Source organism: Poecilia latipinna, unplaced genomic scaffold (genome assembly GCF_001443285.1).
Source record: "Poecilia latipinna isolate Pla-1442-1.1 unplaced genomic scaffold, P_latipinna-1.0 Scaffold28, whole genome shotgun sequence".
Lineage (NCBI taxonomy): Eukaryota > Metazoa > Chordata > Actinopteri > Cyprinodontiformes > Poeciliidae > Poecilia > Poecilia latipinna.
This window is the reverse complement of record NW_015112644.1, coordinates 60,555-78,606: the sequence shown is the minus strand read 5'-3', so window position 1 is coordinate 78,606 and position 18,052 is coordinate 60,555. Positions and strand designations below refer to the sequence as shown.

General features: G+C 37.6%; 1 protein-coding gene across 1 annotated transcript in view; it reads left to right on the top strand.

Annotated features, from left to right (window-relative positions):
* LOC106951676 (CD109 antigen-like) overlaps window positions 1–5,273 on the top strand; it is a 17,990-nt gene extending 12,717 nt beyond the window's left edge. Inside the window, exons 22-32 of the mRNA XM_015039338.1 lie at window positions 220–396; window positions 1,137–1,218; window positions 1,319–1,550; window positions 1,664–1,835; window positions 2,062–2,252; window positions 2,362–2,517; window positions 3,074–3,139; window positions 3,545–3,672; window positions 3,762–3,918; window positions 4,722–4,824; window positions 4,921–5,273. Of these exons, the coding sequence (XP_014894824.1) occupies window positions 220–396; window positions 1,137–1,218; window positions 1,319–1,550; window positions 1,664–1,835; window positions 2,062–2,252; window positions 2,362–2,517; window positions 3,074–3,139; window positions 3,545–3,672; window positions 3,762–3,918; window positions 4,722–4,824; window positions 4,921–5,123 (1,667 nt within the window). The 3' untranslated portion in view covers window positions 5,124–5,273. The remainder of the gene's footprint in view (window positions 1–219; window positions 397–1,136; window positions 1,219–1,318; window positions 1,551–1,663; window positions 1,836–2,061; window positions 2,253–2,361; window positions 2,518–3,073; window positions 3,140–3,544; window positions 3,673–3,761; window positions 3,919–4,721; window positions 4,825–4,920) is intronic.
* Window positions 5,274–18,052: the final 12,779 nt, after the last annotated feature.

Below are 18,052 nucleotides of genomic sequence, written 5' to 3'. Positions count from 1 at the left end.
GCCTATAAAATGCTGGGGCGGGCCACATAAAATGACATGGCGGGCCACATATGGCCCGCGAGCCTTGAGGTTGACACGTGTACTAGGGTCATTTGGCTTTTTCACAAATATTATTATACATAAAAAAATAAATATGTACTGGGTCACTTACTGTTGTATCCTGATATCAAACACAATACAAAACTACTAAATTGTCCCATCTATAACTGCATCTAACAGGTGACATCTTAGCTTTGTCTATTGAAAATTTGGACTCACTGGTTCAGCTGCCTACTGGGTGTGGAGAGCAGAACATGGTTCACTTTGCTCCGAGTATCTTTGTGCTCCAGTACCTGGAAAAATCGAGCCAGGATGACGCAGGGATCAGAAACAAAGCTCTTCGCTACATGATGCAAGGTAAGCTGCTAATTTCAGTCATTATCTACAAATAAAGTCGGAGAAATTCACAAAGCTATTTGCAGTAAATGGCTAGATTTGTCCTGTGTGTCTCTGTCATCCTGTGATGAACAGTCATTGCGTGTGAACACGGGTGTCCAAAGTGTGACCTAGGGCAACTTAAAGCCCTTTGAATGCTATGAGCAATGCAATAATTCAAAATTAGTATAAACATCACATAATAGGATTATAATTGACATTTAAAAATCTTTTTTGTAAGCTGTTCAGAACAAGCTATTTTTTCTTTATTTAACAATTATTTTTTAATTAAAATTTAGTAATACAAATGTTTGTAATAATACAATAAATGCTTTGCGTGACACACGTCTTGGTCTCAAACTTTTTCTTTCATGATTTACTGATCCATTTTGACAAAATGCCGGCTACTTTGTTCATTTTGTTAAAACATTGCATTAATTTTAGGTAAATAATTAATTTAATTGAAATAATTTATTAACTTAGAAAATAAAATCCTAGCAAAATTATTTTAACCTCTTTATTGAAATGACAATATTCTATTTGGCTCTTAAGGAGTTCCCATTGGATGACAGCAAAAGGTTTGGACATAACAGAGGTAGAACGTAAAACAGTGTTTCATCAAAGTTAATTTCTTAAATGTCTTGGGATTTCTCATAAATGTTCTGCCACTTTATACAATTACAAACATGTTTGTGTTTTTTCTTTTGTTTTTTTTACTATAGGTTATGAGAAACAGCTTTCTTTCCAAAGAGATGATGGTTCCTTCAGTGCTTTTGGACAAAGTGACTCCTTTGGTAGCACGTGGTAGGTCATAAATTGGTTGCATTTTCATGGGATAGATTTTTTTTTTCTTTTTCATCATTTCTTCTCATCTCTTTATCTTTGCTTGATTTTTATGAACCAGGCTGACGGCCCTTGTGCTGCGATACTTCCTCCAGGCTCAGCCATACATGCAGATAGACCAGACAGTCTTAACCAAAGCCACAGCCTGGCTCTTGAAACACCAAGATTCCCGAGGGGAGTTCACTGAGGTCGGCAAGCTTATCCACACAGAAATGCGGGGAGGTCTGGATGATAGCCCCATTGCTCTTACTGCTTATGTACTTCTGGCATTTCTAGAGGACGACACTTACTCCGTAGGTCAAAAAGATCTGCCCGTTTCATGTAATGTGACTGATTACAATGTAGGAAACTGAAAACTTGATTTTCAGCAATAATATATACTTGCTTGCATTTACTTTGTGCTTAGGAGATGTATGCGGACAATGTGTCTTTGAGCCTGAGATACCTGGAGAGCAAAGTGTCCAGTGGTATTGTCAGCAACTACACCCTGTGTCTGGTGGCTTATGCTTTAGCTCTGGGCAAAAGTAACGTACAGGAGAGAGTGATCACAGAGCTCACTAGAAGAGCTGATTACAGAGGTGATTCAGAATGCATTTTATACCATAAAAAAATGCAAAATAACCTGCAAAACTGTGACTGATGAAATCTTGATCAAATCGGTCTACATTCATTTGAAATTGTAACAGAATAAACCTTAATTTCTTGAAATAACAAACATGTTTTGGGACATGGACATGGTTTAACAAAGCAGCTAAAGTAGCTTGTGCATACTGTCTCATGGTTGGTCTATTCTCTCTTCCCAAGATGGTGTCATGATGTGGACAATCTCTGGAGGCCTGAGATCCAACAGCCAGCAGCAACATTCAACACAGATTGAAATGGCCTCCTACGTGCTGCTGGTTCAGTTTCTGCGTGGCAGCTTCCTTGAAAGTATCCCACTCATGAAGTGGTTGAGTATGCAGAGAAGCTATCTAGGTGGCTTTGGAACTACTCAGGTGAGACCAGGCCTGAGAAAGTTCATGAATTACCCCCTTTGTCTGGTACAAAGTTTTACAGTGTAAATAGTGAGATAATCGTAGGCTGCTTTGCTTCCATCTTTTGCAGGACACTGTAGTTGCTCTCCAGGTTCTGTCTTATTACGCTGCATTCAGTGGTGCAAATGCCATCAACCTTAGTGTTAATATATCTTCCCCTGTGTCTTCAACTGCATCGCTGTTTCACATCGATTCAACCAACTATCGAGTTTATCAAAGCAGAGAGGTAAACAAATAACACATCGTAAGAAAAAAAAAATCATTTATGTTTATATGCATACCTATTATTTCAAATGTGGAATATTGAGAAAAGTGGGCAAGATTATGTAGATGTTACCTAGATATTGATTATTTTGGCAACCTTATGTTCCTTTGTGACAAGCAGTTTGGAGGAGTCAAAAGGAATAATTTCAAACTTAAGAATATTGTACTGTCAAGAATGGTGGTGGCAGCCGCATGGTGTTGGGCTTTTTTTCTGACAAGAAGAGTGGCCAAACATTCAGGAACATGCCAAAAGTTTGCTGACAGCTACAAAAAGTCTGCAGCTGTACACTATTTGTCTGTGCCAGCATAATTTCAATCTTGTGTGTATTTGAAAAGAAGAAACTAGAATCAAATTAATGCACAGCATTTCTGTTTAAAAAATACTGAAGAATCATTGCATCAACAAATTATTAAAAATAGCATTTATGTAGATAAAGATTGCATGTAAGCCTCTGATTGCTATATTCCTCTAAAAAGTTGAACTTTTATTTATTCTTGATTCAATTTTGTGTTATCAGATTAATGCTGACGAAGATTTACCTTTAAATATTTACCTGGAAGGAATGGGATTTGCCATATTTCAGGTAAAGTTTGTTATTTTGAAAGACGCATTTGTTGCAGTAATCTTTTTCTGATTTCTCGTTAGAGCCCTTGCAGAGCAGTGATGTTTTTCTTCCCCCTTTATGTCTGGTTCTACAACCTGCTGACAGATTGTTTTAACCACAGGAACATGGTCAGAATAAATTAATAGCAGCAGCTGTGCATGATTAATGCCCCAGCACGTCTCACATTCGTAGCGTGCATTCAAAACAACAAATGTAAATGTAGAGATTATAACCGTCGCTAAGCAGTTAACATCTGGACTGCAGATTTTAGCTGTCAGCTTGTGCCGAGTCCAGATAAGAGGGAGCACTTAAAGCAATCATCTTAACTTTTCCTTGTCTGAATTCTTTGCTTCTATTTTTAAATAATTTTATGAATCCATCCAGGTGAACATCTTTTACAACACAAAGAGCACACAGGACATCGAGCCCACCACAGACAAGGATGCATTCATATTAAACTTTGATCTTACTTACAATGACTCCAATCACATAATGTTGTCTGCATGCACAAGGTAATCTCTGTACTGCCAGATGCTTTTAGATTTTTTATATATATATATATTTTTTGTAAAACTTTAACATTTCATTTTATTTTCTGTAGATTAAAGGATAATCAAGAAATAGCTCACACAGGTATGGCTATACTGGAAGTGGGGATGCTCAGTGGTTTCAGTCTTTTCTCCGGAGCTGCAGTCCAGGCAGATTTTATCAGGAGAGTGGACATAGGGCCTGAAAGAGTCAGCTTGTACCTGGATTCTGTAAGTTCTTAAGTTATTTTCTTCATCTGTTTAGATATTTACATAATATTTACTGTATAGTTCATCAAACAAGAATGCATTTGAGTTATGTAAAAAAATAAATAAAAGTATCAGCAGAGGGCACCCTTTTGTAGTTGCAGGACAGGTATCATGAAGAGTATTTCAATATGCCCCCAACTGCAACTTTTATAGATTAAAAAAATAATTTTAAAATAAAAGACCCCTGAATAAAAGAAAAAAAAAGCAGTTGATATGATCTTTCACTGTAATTATGGTGGGATTCATCCTTGGACCAGGGGAGTTCAAAAACAGAAATTAAGTTTTTTGCAGCACCAGTGCACACTCAAATGTCATTTCAATTGTGCATATAGACAAATTTTGTTTGGGTTTCCATTCTGGATCTGTTACGCTAGTGTAAAATCTTTGAGGGTATTTGCTGTGTTTAAAGTAGAAAGGCATGCTTTCATCTCAGACGCGTAGGCGATCTCAGATCTGCTCACATCTTGCGCATTTCAACCTTACACTTTGTTTTGATTGATAGTGGCCTCTGTATATTAGGCCTGATGTTCTGATGTGCTGATTCAGCTGTGTAACTCTCACATCATCAGATCTGCCCTGATGCCTTCTTAGTTTCTTTATTACACACCTGTGAGGCGTAACATAATGACCACTAGCCTGGTCCTTTTTTTTTTTTTTTCCCCAGAGAGATCATCAGTTCTATGCACTTCACCTTCAAGTGGTCACAATGTTATGCCTCATCTGCATAGCAACTTGAAGAACTCATCTTCCTATGTCATTTGCAGGTCACCAAGGCAGAAGTTTGTGTCACACTTCCTCTTGTAAGAACCTTTAAAGTAGCCCATGTAAAGGATGCTGTGCTGCAGGTTTATGACTACTATGAACCGAGTGAGTATAACTATCATGTTGTAAATACAGTTTCCCATTTTAGTCTTGATTCAAATATCTAGTATACCTGTGATGTCTTTTTTTTTATGTTTTTAGCAAGGAAAACAACAAGAACATACAACACAGGTAGTCTTCACACCACAGATGCCTGCTCATTTTGTGGTGAAAACTGTGACAACTGTAAACCTGGAATCACCATTTCTGTGACTTCCCATCTGCTTTCTCATTCAAGAAGCGCTGCGTCCTGCAGCTTGGCTCTGCTGTGTGCTGGACTCATTATTTTTCTTGTTTCAGTCTAAAAAGATAAAAAATGACATGCATGTCTGCATGTTTATCTCATGCAAATACTTGAAAATTGATTGTGATATTTAGGGGACTGTTTTCATGCTGCGGGTTTTCTGTGTACACTTGCGCCCTCTAGTGTTTACAATCTCTGTTGCATTTTTTTTTTTTTAAAGAAGGATATCCATGACTAATAATTCATGTAAAACCGACTCCTCTTTCACCTTATTACATTACCAAGCATAACAATCTCTATTGTTTAAGTTTCCATTCATCGTTTTAGTCTGTTTTCCTATATGAGTTTCCATGTACCGACTGTCATAGTGCAAATAATAAAGAACATATGTGTGGACGGCAAAAGTGCACATGAAAGATTTTTTTTTTTTGTTTCCAAGTTCCATGTGTGTCCTGTTGTCAGTTTTTTGGCAGAACATCCATACATATCAAACTGTCTTAGGAGATATAAAGACTGAAAAATGATTATTGAAAGACAATCTGCTTTTCATTTAATGACTGAGCTGAGTTTAGTGTTTTTACTAGGATGAATATACAGGCGTTTATGAGTGAAGCAGAAACAACTGTGTGGCTCTGTAAATGCAGCATAAAGGAAAATGGGCCTTTCGAAATGATCTGAAATTAGATGAAGCCTACTTTACCCCTCTGGCTTGATACATTTTTTTGTGAGCTGAAGGAATGCATGACCTACTGAAGTATGCAAAAGTATACACACATGGAAGTCATCTGCAGATTGGAAGCAGGTTTGACATCAAAATGTGAAAGCTTTAGCCAATCAGACGTTACATTTTGTAAAATTTCTTTCTAAAAAGTTTTTGTTCTTCTGATGTCATGCCTTTTCTGTTTTGGGTAATTTATAGGTTTATGGGAAAATTACTTTTCTGCTTAGAAGACTAAAATGTTTTCTTCTGAAGAGAGAAAAAAAGACTGCAAAATATTCATAACTATATGAAATTAAGTCTGGTAAGAAACAACTTCCATAGATACGCTGACGTTACTCTAACTATTTAAGTGTCTATGTAAATTGCTCTGTGACTTTAGGTTGAAAATGCCTGTTGCTACAAATTTTACTGCAAAACAGAAGCTTAACAGGAATTTTCAGCAAAATGTAGGCAGTGCATCCCACAGGCTATGCTTTTATGTTCATGCAAAATACCTTAGTGCTGCAGTTCAGCATTTACGAACACTAGATGGCAAACTTAACATCAGAATAGGAATAGATTCAAAGTTTAGATGGGAAACCTTAGATGGCAACAACTGATGGAATGACTTGGGGAAAATGCACAGCACACTTTATATATAGTGTGTGTTTAAAAATAAAAACATATAAAAAAACATATTGAAACATATGCTTTCTTCACGTCACTATTTTAATTCACAGATTTGTAAACGAAGGGAATTACGAGAACATCCAGGGATAAAGTTGTGGCATGTAAAGCGGAGATAGGTTATAAACAAAATCCCAAGCCTTGAACATCCCCTGCAGCACTACTCAAGTCATTATATGAAGTATTGCAGTATTGCTCTGGAAATATTCAAAGATGTGGCCTTCTAATTAACCAACAGGCAGAAGTGGCATGGAAAAGGTCTTTGTTTGAATCCATGTAAGGAATGAGAAGATGAGACTAAAATGTAAACTTCACCTGAATACTTACATGCAAGTACTAAGGTACAAATCTAGCACAGCAGATCTCCCTGAATACACCATCCCTTTGATGAAACATGGTAGTGGCAACATCATAGTGTAGAGATGCCAGGATAGGGAAGCTGTTCAGAGAAAACATGAACTGAGTTGAATATAAGAATACAGGAAGAAATTGTAAGAGATAGATTCAATGGATTAAAGAGGGAGTGTTGTATAATTTCCAGGCACATGTGGCCATTTTATACCATAATCAAGTCACTATGTCACAGATATATATCAAAAACAATTTAAAAGAAATTTGATTTTGCGTCGCAACAGCATCTGACACCTTCAAATTGGCCTCTGTTTCTTTTAAAAGCCCCTTCTCCCCCTCGCTTCTTCAGGGTGTCCACTCACGCCATTTCCTGCTGCTGGCTCTGGAGGTTAAACTTCCAGCAGGACAACAAACCTAGACAATACAGAGCTGCAACTGAATAGTTTAACATAGAGAACACTAATGGGTTAGAATGACCCAGTTAAAGTCCAGACATAAATCCAACTGGTTGCAGAGCTTTGAAATTGATGTTCACAGACTCCATCGCCTTGGAAAGATGCTACAAACTTGAACAAGTATGATTTGCCAAGAAAAACTTCTCAAATTGCTACATTTTCAGTCTCTAGATTTGCACAGCTGGTAGATGTATTGTACATATCTACATTATATACCCCCAAAAGACTATAAAAAATGTTAAAGTTCATCTCACATGCTGCAATAACATTGTTTGTGTAAAAAACATTTGTGTTCTTTTTTCACCTCTTTTTGGGATTTTGCTGCATGTTGGGACTTGTTTGTTAGTAAAGTTTATATCATGGTTCAAATGGTTTCTGTTTTCAGAGTCTGTTAAAGTTAAAAACCAGATCAGATTTGAGGTGAAGTGACTTTAAGACTAACCTCAGTCTGCCTTGAGAGAAACCTTCTGAGCGTATTGTCCAAACAAGAACTCTTGTGCAAACTTGTGACCGTATTTCTGACTTCTCCTCTGAATTTGTCTTCATCCAGGGGTCACTGCACGTGCACACAAAGGTCACCCCAAATGACCTGAGCCGTGCTGTGGCTTAGGTTAGGAAAATATACAACCATTGGCATTCATATTTAATGATGTCATATACTTGCTGTTTAAGAAAGCAGATTTGAGAACAGTCTAACATAACTCAAACTGACACAAGGTTTGGATCAAAAGCATGAATATATTCAAGGTTTATGAGGACTGAATTTGGACAATTCTGACAAATGATTAGTAAATTTGCTACAAAAGCTTTTAACAATTAAAAAATGTAAAAGAAAACAACAAAAAAATATATATAAAAAAAACATAGGGCAGGAATACTTTTGCAAGTCATTATCTCATAAGTGTTCAGATTGCGTTATGTGTTTTTATTTCCTCAAGGGTATTTTGTTTGATCGAGAAGTCACTCTGGCAAGTGTGCTGCTTCGTTTCAGTGACCTATTTACCTAAATCAGTTCAGGTAGAGCCTGTTAAGACGCTCGCTTAGGTGGAAAAATGGATGAAAGGATGAATTTAAAACAAAAACAAAAATTACAAAATAGTTCCCCGGGGCCTGCTGCCTGTTGCATCAGAAGGAAAGAACCACTGAGCGCGTCCAATGGAAACCTTCGTCTCTTGGAGTCATTGAGCGTCAACAATGACCAAGATCAATCGACAGAAAACTTTTCAACTCCCCTGCTACGCTACCTAAACAGCTCCCTGTGTCGATTTGGACCAGCGTTATGAGTTTATTTTGGCGAGGCATGCTTCATTCACTGGGGTGAGTCATGGAAAAATCTGTTTAAGCTTGCATCCCACCAAGAGAGAGCGTATATTTACACAACCTCCATGTGACCTCAGGTCCGCTTGGCCAGACAGAAAAACCTCCGCTTGTCAGAGGGGACCCCAGAGCAACATCGTAGACCGTTCGCTCCTTCAGATTTCCTGTTTAATCGCTATGGATGGGTTCTCCGTGAGGAAATGAGATATGGCTTGTCAACCCAAAACATTTTATTTTGGATGACAGGTGTCTGCATGCACACACAGGTGAAGGCTATCTTCTGTGAGTCACTGTCTGTTGGAGTATCAGCCACTATTTATCAACGCTTAACTCTGTCTGCAAAGACAGCCCTGTACCACACCTAATTAAAGAGATATTGCACTTTTATTTGAAGTTGGGTGATGGTGTTATTAGTCACTTGTTCTTGACAGGAATCAGAGCGATTTGAGTTGAAGATTCAGGGAGAAGGTCTTATTGGAGAGTCCAGCCTCTGACTACGCAGAGCAGGAACTACTTATGTGCAAATTCCAATAACTAATAACAGCTTAGACCACAGCAATTAAAAAAAAACAAAAAAAAACAAAAAACTTTTGAGTAAAACATTTTAATGGAACATTTTGCACTGCATGACAAGGCAATATCTAATTGCTTCTCTCACAAAACATTTCCATCGTAAACCCATCAAGATGAGCCGCCTCTGCACTTCCTTCAGCCATTCATAAATCTTAAGAAGACATCCCACGCAGCTGTGAACTTTCAGAATGGACACCATCAGTGTATGGCAAAAAAAAACTGGGTGGTGTGGCATCGACTTTATCAGCATGCATAAAATCCGTGTGGGAAGTTTCTGTACACATACTTTCAAAACATTATTTGGCAGAGTTAGTGTAGTTGGATGAGCAAATGTTTCCAAGTTAAATCATGTGTCTCACCTTTGCATTCTTTTAATTGGAAAACGATTGTTGAGTCTCACTTAAGTCCTGCAACTGGTTGATCACGCAAATCGTACACAATCCTTTTTTGACTTGACCTTCTCCTACTGAGGCCAGCTTTTGCATCACTTGACAAGTCGGGGGTTGTAGTGAGTCTCCAAACTGAGTTTGCTCTGATTGCCGAATACCAAGTACTGATAGTCCCCACAAATCCACTAGGAGAAACTTTAACTGCTCCTAAAGGAAAGCCATCACTGCAGTTTGAACATTTCAGTCAACAGTGCTCCAAAAAGTTGAGAATCATGTTAAAGCCATTTGTCTGAATATTAAAACATTTTTTGTTAAATAAAATGTAGGAAAAAAAAAAAAAAGATTCAGTAATTTCTGAGTGAAATGCTGCTCTGTTCTGATATTTTTGGCAAGAATGACCTAAAGCGCCTCAGCCTGTCTGTCAATACTGGCTCTAATTGAAACATCTAAACTCAGACTTGAGAGATTGCCATTTTGTACAGACATCAGTGTTTCCCAGATAATAAATTCTCATGAACCACTATTAAATTGACTTGTTCTGCAAAATTTCCCCAAGTCCACTCCATGGTTTCGGAAATTAATTTGGGACGGATAGCTTTAGTTCTCTGGTAATAAATTCTAATATTCCCAGATGTTTTTTTGTAATGCAGCCATGAGGTTAAAAATGTAAATATTTTAGACTGTAGAACAGCATCAGAATGTTCGTTCATTGTATAAGGTATTTTTTTTTTACTTGTGAAAATTTAACCCAGTTAAAGTCTTCATTCACTGGTGTAGTTCAGCTCCTAAAATATCTGTATCAAGAATCTTGATTTTCTTTCATTAAAATTCCACTGATCTGATATGTGAACATGCTAAAGTATTCACACCACCAACATTTTCACATTTAGTTGCGAACCACCCTAAATCTTAATGTAATTAATTGGGATTTCAAACAAAGAACAAACACAAAATTGAACATAATAATTTAATATATTTTATTGGTGGTGATGTTCTTAACAGGAGGGGCCTCAAATCAATATTTACCCCAACGCCCCATGCAGCCTTTGTTCAGCCTTAAACTAAAAACAGGAAAATTCTACAAGAAAGTCTAGAAACTGTGAATGAGAATTGGTTGAACACTCTCTCCGTCTAAGTTATATTTTCCAAATAGCTTTTAAAACTGCAAAAAATCTGTCTGAAGCTTTGCAAAACTGGTAGAGACATATCCGAAAAGACCACAAAGTACGGACTCACCTACATTTCATTACCACATCTTTGGCTTATGGTGTACATTTTCTGATATTTGAGTGAATGATTGCTTCGCTTCCTTTTACACCATAGCTTTGTCACGCAAACGAGACAAAGCTATTTTCATGATGTTGAAAGAGCAGGAATTGGAGCGCTCCTGGAGTGTGATTGATTGGTTCAGCCTGGATTAGAAGGACCTCTTGACTCATCGCTTATGTGATTTTTTATTTTTTTATTCATTTTTTTTTATCCTATCTCACTTTCTGGAATCACTCAGTGGTTCTGTATGGCTCTGAGATTCACTCTGAGCCACTCTCAGAGATTCAAGACCAAAAGGCTGAACTTATGCCGTCTTTCACACAGAAAAAAATGCAGGAAACTCTTACTCTAAATGCCATGACCGTACTCACTGAGGTGCTCTTCTGGTTTTCCACTCATTTTTCAACTGGGTCAGTTTTGTCACTATGGATTCAGCTGTTTAACATTTCCTCAAGCTGCATGACCAATCGCAGTGAGCAGAAACCGGATTAAATAGCTTTATTCCTCTGCTCCTATACACACTTGTGTAAGAGTGGAAATGCAGACATAAGACAGAGCGAATCGTAACGAAGAAGGTTTGTGCACACAGAAGACTTGTGACAGCTGCACATGTGCTTGTACAGACATATATGATTGACAGAGAATTATTTTGTGTCTGAACCACAGAGAGAGGGGAAGTTCCTGCAGTCTGATTAGGACCAAAACACTGTCTGAGTCACCTTGTGAGATCAGCAGCTCTGAAGAGTCCATGAGGAGAAAACCCAGGGGCCACTCATCCGTTAGCCAATCGGGTGTGACTACAGCAGCTTAGACAGTAGCAGGGAAGAATGGAGAAAGCTAGGAAAATAAATGATCTGTGTTCTTCCACAGAAAAATACTCCAATGACTATGACCAGTTGAAATGCTCCGAAGAAATGTTGGGAACGTCTGAGTCACTGCTGAAACAGGTAATAATGAATCAGATGGGGACTTTTGTGTTTAGTCTAGGCACATCTTCTTTTATTACATCTTTTTTTTTTCTAGTATAGAATCCAAGTATCCCTCACTAGAAGACTTTAATTGGATCTTTGCATTTTCCTTGAACTCAATTCAATATACACCTTTAAGGCACGTAAGCATATAAATAAGAAACACCACCTTTTTTTTCCACTCTAGATCCTCAGTTTAGAAAATCAGCGCTGTAGACTTCTTCAGAGATCCCTCCCTTATAGTATTAATTTGGATTTTTGGGTTTTAGTAGAGCAGCAGCGAGTAACCAGTATCTGACATCCAGTAAATGTCAATCAGACAGAGAAGCTAAGCTAATAGTTCATTAGACAGCTCAAAAGAAGTTCATTGTAATTTAAGCAAAGTATGGATGTTTCAGTTATTCAGACAGCCAGCGATCTGCTGCAACGCCACCCATCTATTGCCTACTGTTCAAGAAGGAGAGTTTTATTTCTTTAATAAATAACGGATTTAATGTGACATTTTGATAATATTGTAGTGTAGTGAGAATGACCTTTATGTAGATATAACACAAAATCAAGAGATGTGCTTCGGTTGCTAGAGAATGAGTATGGAATGATCTTGTGTATTGTTACAAGATCAGTATTCAGCAGTAGCTTTCAGATGTGTGATTCTGAGTTGTGCATCATAAATACAGATGAGTATAAACTTTGTGTATCCTGGTTACATCTAAGCATGGATATAACATTTTCATCTTAACCTTAATGACTCGACAAGAGCAACAGAAAGCAAAGATGAAATCTCAAGAAAATATTTTTTCTGGCACCGAGAACCTAAATATCTGTTCAGATTCCCCTTAGAACTTAATGGGGCTTGGAATGAATTTGACAGCCATTCCCTCATCTCCTATGTCATATTAAAGTGTATTTATTGGTGGAAGCAGAGTTTCTGGACCATTTATTTGCCAAATATGCCTCTTCATGAAATTCCAAATCCTTTGTGAGGATGCTTTTGCTATTAGTCTATGGGTAAAATGATGCAAATTCATGTTTCTTATCCCTGAGGTTATTTTTTTTCTCTCTCTCCCTGTGTGCGCGGTCGCCATCAAGTCCTAGTTGTGCAACGCAAACAATACAAGCAGTCACACACCCATACAGTCATACTGACACAGGCAAATCTCATCCAATAATTATATTAGTTTTTGAAGGTGTGCTATTGCTTTGGGCTATCAATTGTTTGTCTAACCACTGCATTTAAAAGTATGAATAAGAGAAAAAGCACTCTGCTAATGGGGAAGCCAGCAAACGCCTAAATGGGAACATATGCACAAACAATTCTTCCATTATTTTCATCCCAAACTAAACATCTAGCTCCTGGTGACCATCCTGGACCTTTAGAGGATAGTCTAAAGATCCTACAAAGATAAGGTGGAATAGACAAAGTACATTTGTCAGGATTACATATGTGGAAGTGGAGAAGGAAGCCTAGCAATTAAATGGCCAAAACAAAAATCTCAGAATCTGTTCCTGCAAGATAAATGTGACTTTGTAAAAAATAAATAAATAAAAAAGTTTAGGTGCCAAAAAAAGTTTAGCTGCCAAAAAAAATGATATTTTACATGTTCTTAAAAAAATGTACAAAAAATATTTTCATTCTTGAAAAATTATTCCATATTTTCTATATTTTGTCATCCACTAACTGTGGTTTTTGGGATTTTTACATGATAGAGAAACTAACCATACAGTAGTGCATAACTATTATAAAAAACCTACTGAGAATTTTCTTAAAAACTCCCAATTTTCTTAAAACTGTGATGTGCATGTGCATTCAGCCCACTTAACTAATTAGCCTAAGCAAGTGCCTTCAGAAGGGTCCACCTCTGTGCTTGCAGTGTTACAGCAGCTTTGTAACACTTGAGGGCTTCCTCCAAAAATGGTCAGATACAAAGATAAACTCTGAAAGAATAAGCATGTACTAAGCATGTAATTTTATAATTTAAACACAAAAATATTCAAATATTTGAGAGAAAGAGATATGCAAATCTGAAAGTTGCAGAACTCTGCCCCTTGAGGATTGCACTGATCCACATCAACCAGCCCTGGTGATTGAACCGTTTTCTATCATTCTTAATTTGCAGTCAGTCCTGAATCGGTAAATGATCCCTGGGCCAGGATTTAGACACTCCTGCCTGAGGGTGATAAGTTTTAGGACAGAGGTCCATAGTGTACTCAAACTCCCAATCTGAACCCGTGCTGTGCTGAGATGGAGACCCCAGTGTTTAAATCAAAACCACCTCGCTTTACAGTAGGACTCTACCTCTTTGTGCCTTTGTTCTCTAGCATCAACAATGAACTGCTTTTCTGCAGTTGTCCTCCCAATAACTGTCAGGCTTGTTCCTCTTCTCTGCAGACCCTGTCAGACTTCTTCAGTGTCTGCTGCTGATGAATTATTGCCTGTACTCTGTGGAATTCTCTGTTTCTGGCTGCTTTAAACATCTGAGGTCCACATGAGGCCAAACGGTCATCTGCCAGAGCTCTTCCTCAGCAGCTGCCTAAAGCTACAGTATGAACTGTAACTCCAAACACAGCCAGTCTGTTATTCACACACATTGATGTAATGTCCATGATTCATGGTCATTGCATAAATACACAAAGGACACCCTGAAAGCATGTCTGTCTGAGAAAGAAAGATTAAAAACCATGAAAATTAAAGGAATTTTTTTTTACAATAATCTTGAAAAGAGGTGTAGGGTAACGTAATATTGTCCAACGTGTGAAGCAAATACACCCCTTTGACCTGCTTATGGGAAAAGCAATGTGTTCCATTCAAAATGACCCTCTGAGTTATGATTTACTGAATGGTATGTGCTACTGTTCAACTAGCTAAAGAAATGTGCAGCAATAAATATCCTTTTGGACACAGAGTACGCCCAAGGTCTTATTTCAATGTGAGGGGGCCTTTCTCCACGTCACAGGTGTGTCACTATGTGAAATATTTGCAGTACATGATGTAATTGACAGGTAAAGTTCAGTTCTTCATTACATCTGGTTGACCTTTAAATGACATAAAAAAGCAACCGGATCACAGATGTGGATGGCAGAAAGTCATATTAAGTAAGTGTGATTCTGTATTGCTGGAAGACATTTATAATGAATAAAATGAGTAAGTATGTGGATTGTGGGTTTGATTCCTGGTTTTGGCTCTTTCTGCATGGAGTTTGAATGTTCTCCCCATGTTCGACTGGGTTTTCCAAAGTCCAAAACCACGACTGTTTGGGAACTCTAAAACTGACCTTTGGTATGAATGTGTGTGTGCATGTTGTTTGTCTTGTGCGTCTCTATGATGGACAGACGTCTTGTCCAGATTTCCCCCCCCTTTTTGCCCAATAGTTTCTAGTGATAGTCACCGGCCTCCACACATTCCTGCAAAGATAAGGTGGAATAGACTTTGGATGGGTTAATACACATTTGGGCGATAAATCAAAATGAGTGAATTAAGCATCAACTTAATCTCGTCCACTCATATAGCATAGAAATTTACTTAGTAATGCAAAAGAGGAAGTCATTTTTAAATCATGCACAATTCTAGTCTCTTCGGGATCAATTGACAAATGGGGAAACATAAGACGCTTTAAGTTTCCTACTAAAATGTATTTCCATGGATTGAATTGGGAAGACAGGGATTAAACACCAGCTTTAAAATCACTGAGGTTCAAGTTATAAATCACGGCCAACTGACAACTACAGAAGCAAACAGTAATTTCCTCTGATCCAAGCATAACGGTGAGGTAGGGTCACTGGGTTTGTCCTGTTCAGAAGGAACATTTGGTACGTGGCAGCCGTTGAGACCTGAAACAGAGTATGTACGACCCATTTTCTTATTTATTGCACACATGAATGATAAACTCACTTTGGCCACAGGCAGTTGTCAGACTTTGAGAAATTCAATAAGCATGTATGTTGTTGTTTTTTTCCATTCATCAAATGGAGAAGCTGTCAGCATGCGACAGTAATAGTTTAGAACTAAAAAGAGTGTTTGCCTGAAAAGCAAAGACCAGAAAGGCCATTTTTGCTTTTCTTCTACTGAATCTGTATGGCCACTTGGAGCCAAAGGTAAGGCCTGCTACATATTGAGGTGAGATGTTCCGAAGGCTGTAAGATAATATCTAAATGCTAGCTTACCTTCACATGAGCAGTTGCCAAACATGGAGCAAATGTTCTTTGAAATTTATGGCCAGATCAGACCTAGTCTGTGTTCATGGGAGTTTCTGTTGATTTGACATAGTTTAAGTTGATGTGACATAACAATGCAAATTGTGATTTTTTTTTTGTGTGCAGATACAATCTGAAAAGTGTGCAATGCATATGCATTCGACCCCTTCTGATCTGAACATCACATAAAAAAAAAATAAATAAATAAAAATAAAAAAAAAATCCAGTATAACCAACTGCTTTTTAAAATCAGGGAAATAAAATCAAAGCTGTAGCTGTAATTACAACAAGAGTCATATAAACTTTGAAGAAAGCATAATGAAGTTTTTAACTTAGAATATAAAAAAGTTCAGTGGATAGGAATACATTCAACATGCCCAAGTTATACCTATTTTCATAGCCAAACATAGCTTCTACTGTTATTTTCCTTTTTCCATGCATATGCAAAATGGGGGCTTGTGGCACATAAGCTGATATTTTAAAGAGGAAATCAATGCTGGTTTCCTTAAAAAAAAAAAAAAAAAAAAAAAATCAGTTAATTGCATCTGAAACAGATGTGATGACGTTGCATCTTACTATCCTCCTCCTGAGTTATTACAGACATTCATAATTATTACCATACATTTCTATTTTCTTATTACCGTTTCCTGATTATTGTTTATTTGGACGCTTATTGTACCATGCGTGTGGGGGTAAGATAATTTCACTCCTGTGTATGTCTTGTACATATTTCAGTCTTTGATAATAAATTTGATTTTGACTTATTTTTTAAAGTACACCAAGCTGTGGCCTCTAGCATCAGATAAAAGAGAAAATAATAGCTCCTTTGCTGTAAACTCAGATTTGACACCACCGTACCCATTGAAATGTTCTTTATGGTAGCATTCAGACCTCAACCTTCATTTCTAAAACAATACTTTAAAAAATGCATCATGCTAAATCTATTTGCTTGGTGATGATGAATGTCAAGAAGGTGTGAAATCCATCCATCCATCCATCCATCCATCCATCCATCCATCCATCCATCCATCCATCCATCCATCCATCCATCCATCCATTTTCTGTTAACCCTTGTCCCTAGTGGGGTTGGGAGAGGTGTGAAATAAAATATACATAAATGCTAAGCTGACCTCCTTAAATGAGTCAGGTTTGCAAACAAATGCTTCCCAGTTTCCACTGTGTATGTAATACTTCGTAAAGTATTGCTTTAAAGTATTACTTTACAAAGCAATATTTTGTAAAGTATTGCTTTACTGTGCTCCGTACATGAGGTAGAAACATCTAGAAGATGAAGTTGTGGCACCAACAACCACACTAAATTACTGGCGTAAAGAAACAAGGGCTGAAACTTAATCACTCTGACCTTAATAGATTTAACAGTCACTCTGTCTGAGCCCAGGGACCAGACATATGCAGAAACCATCAAGAAGATATGATCAGCACCCGGCATTATCTTTCTCCTTCCTTTACATAGTCTGGTATGAGATACAGTTGTTTTACACTCAGTGCCATGCAAGTTGTAGCCTGTGGAAAGCAGGTGGGAGCTGTAAAATTGTTACATAACCGTTCCCAGACAGCCTGTACAGTTGGGGTTGTCCCCATTTTTCAGGTGAAGACTGGTTTCACTGGAGGTTAACTGTAAGAAAAACAAATGACTACAGCAATGATGAAAAATAATGACATTTAAAGGAAGGGGGGAAAAAAAACACAAATGAAAGAACAAAAGAGGCAGAAACCAGATTTAGAAGATTGCTACTGAAAACCGATAACTACTGTAAGATTTCAGGGTAGCAGGAAGCTTTGAGGATTCTTCCACTGCTGTACAGCCCTTGGAAAGCAAACGAGCACATCTATCCGTCTGACACAATCTCTCTCTCTCCAGGAGATCCTGCAGAGCCTTCATGTTGAAGACCAGAAGCTGCCGAGATGAACTCATGGAAAATTCAGGCCCCAAAGCTTGTAATTGCTTCATTTGATAGCCTCATTCCTGCAGTTTTTTTTTTTTTTTTTTTTTTTTTTTTTTCCCCCCCCCTTTTTTTTTTTTTTTTTTTAAAAAACCTTGGGGGAAAAAAACACAAAAAAAGCGAAAG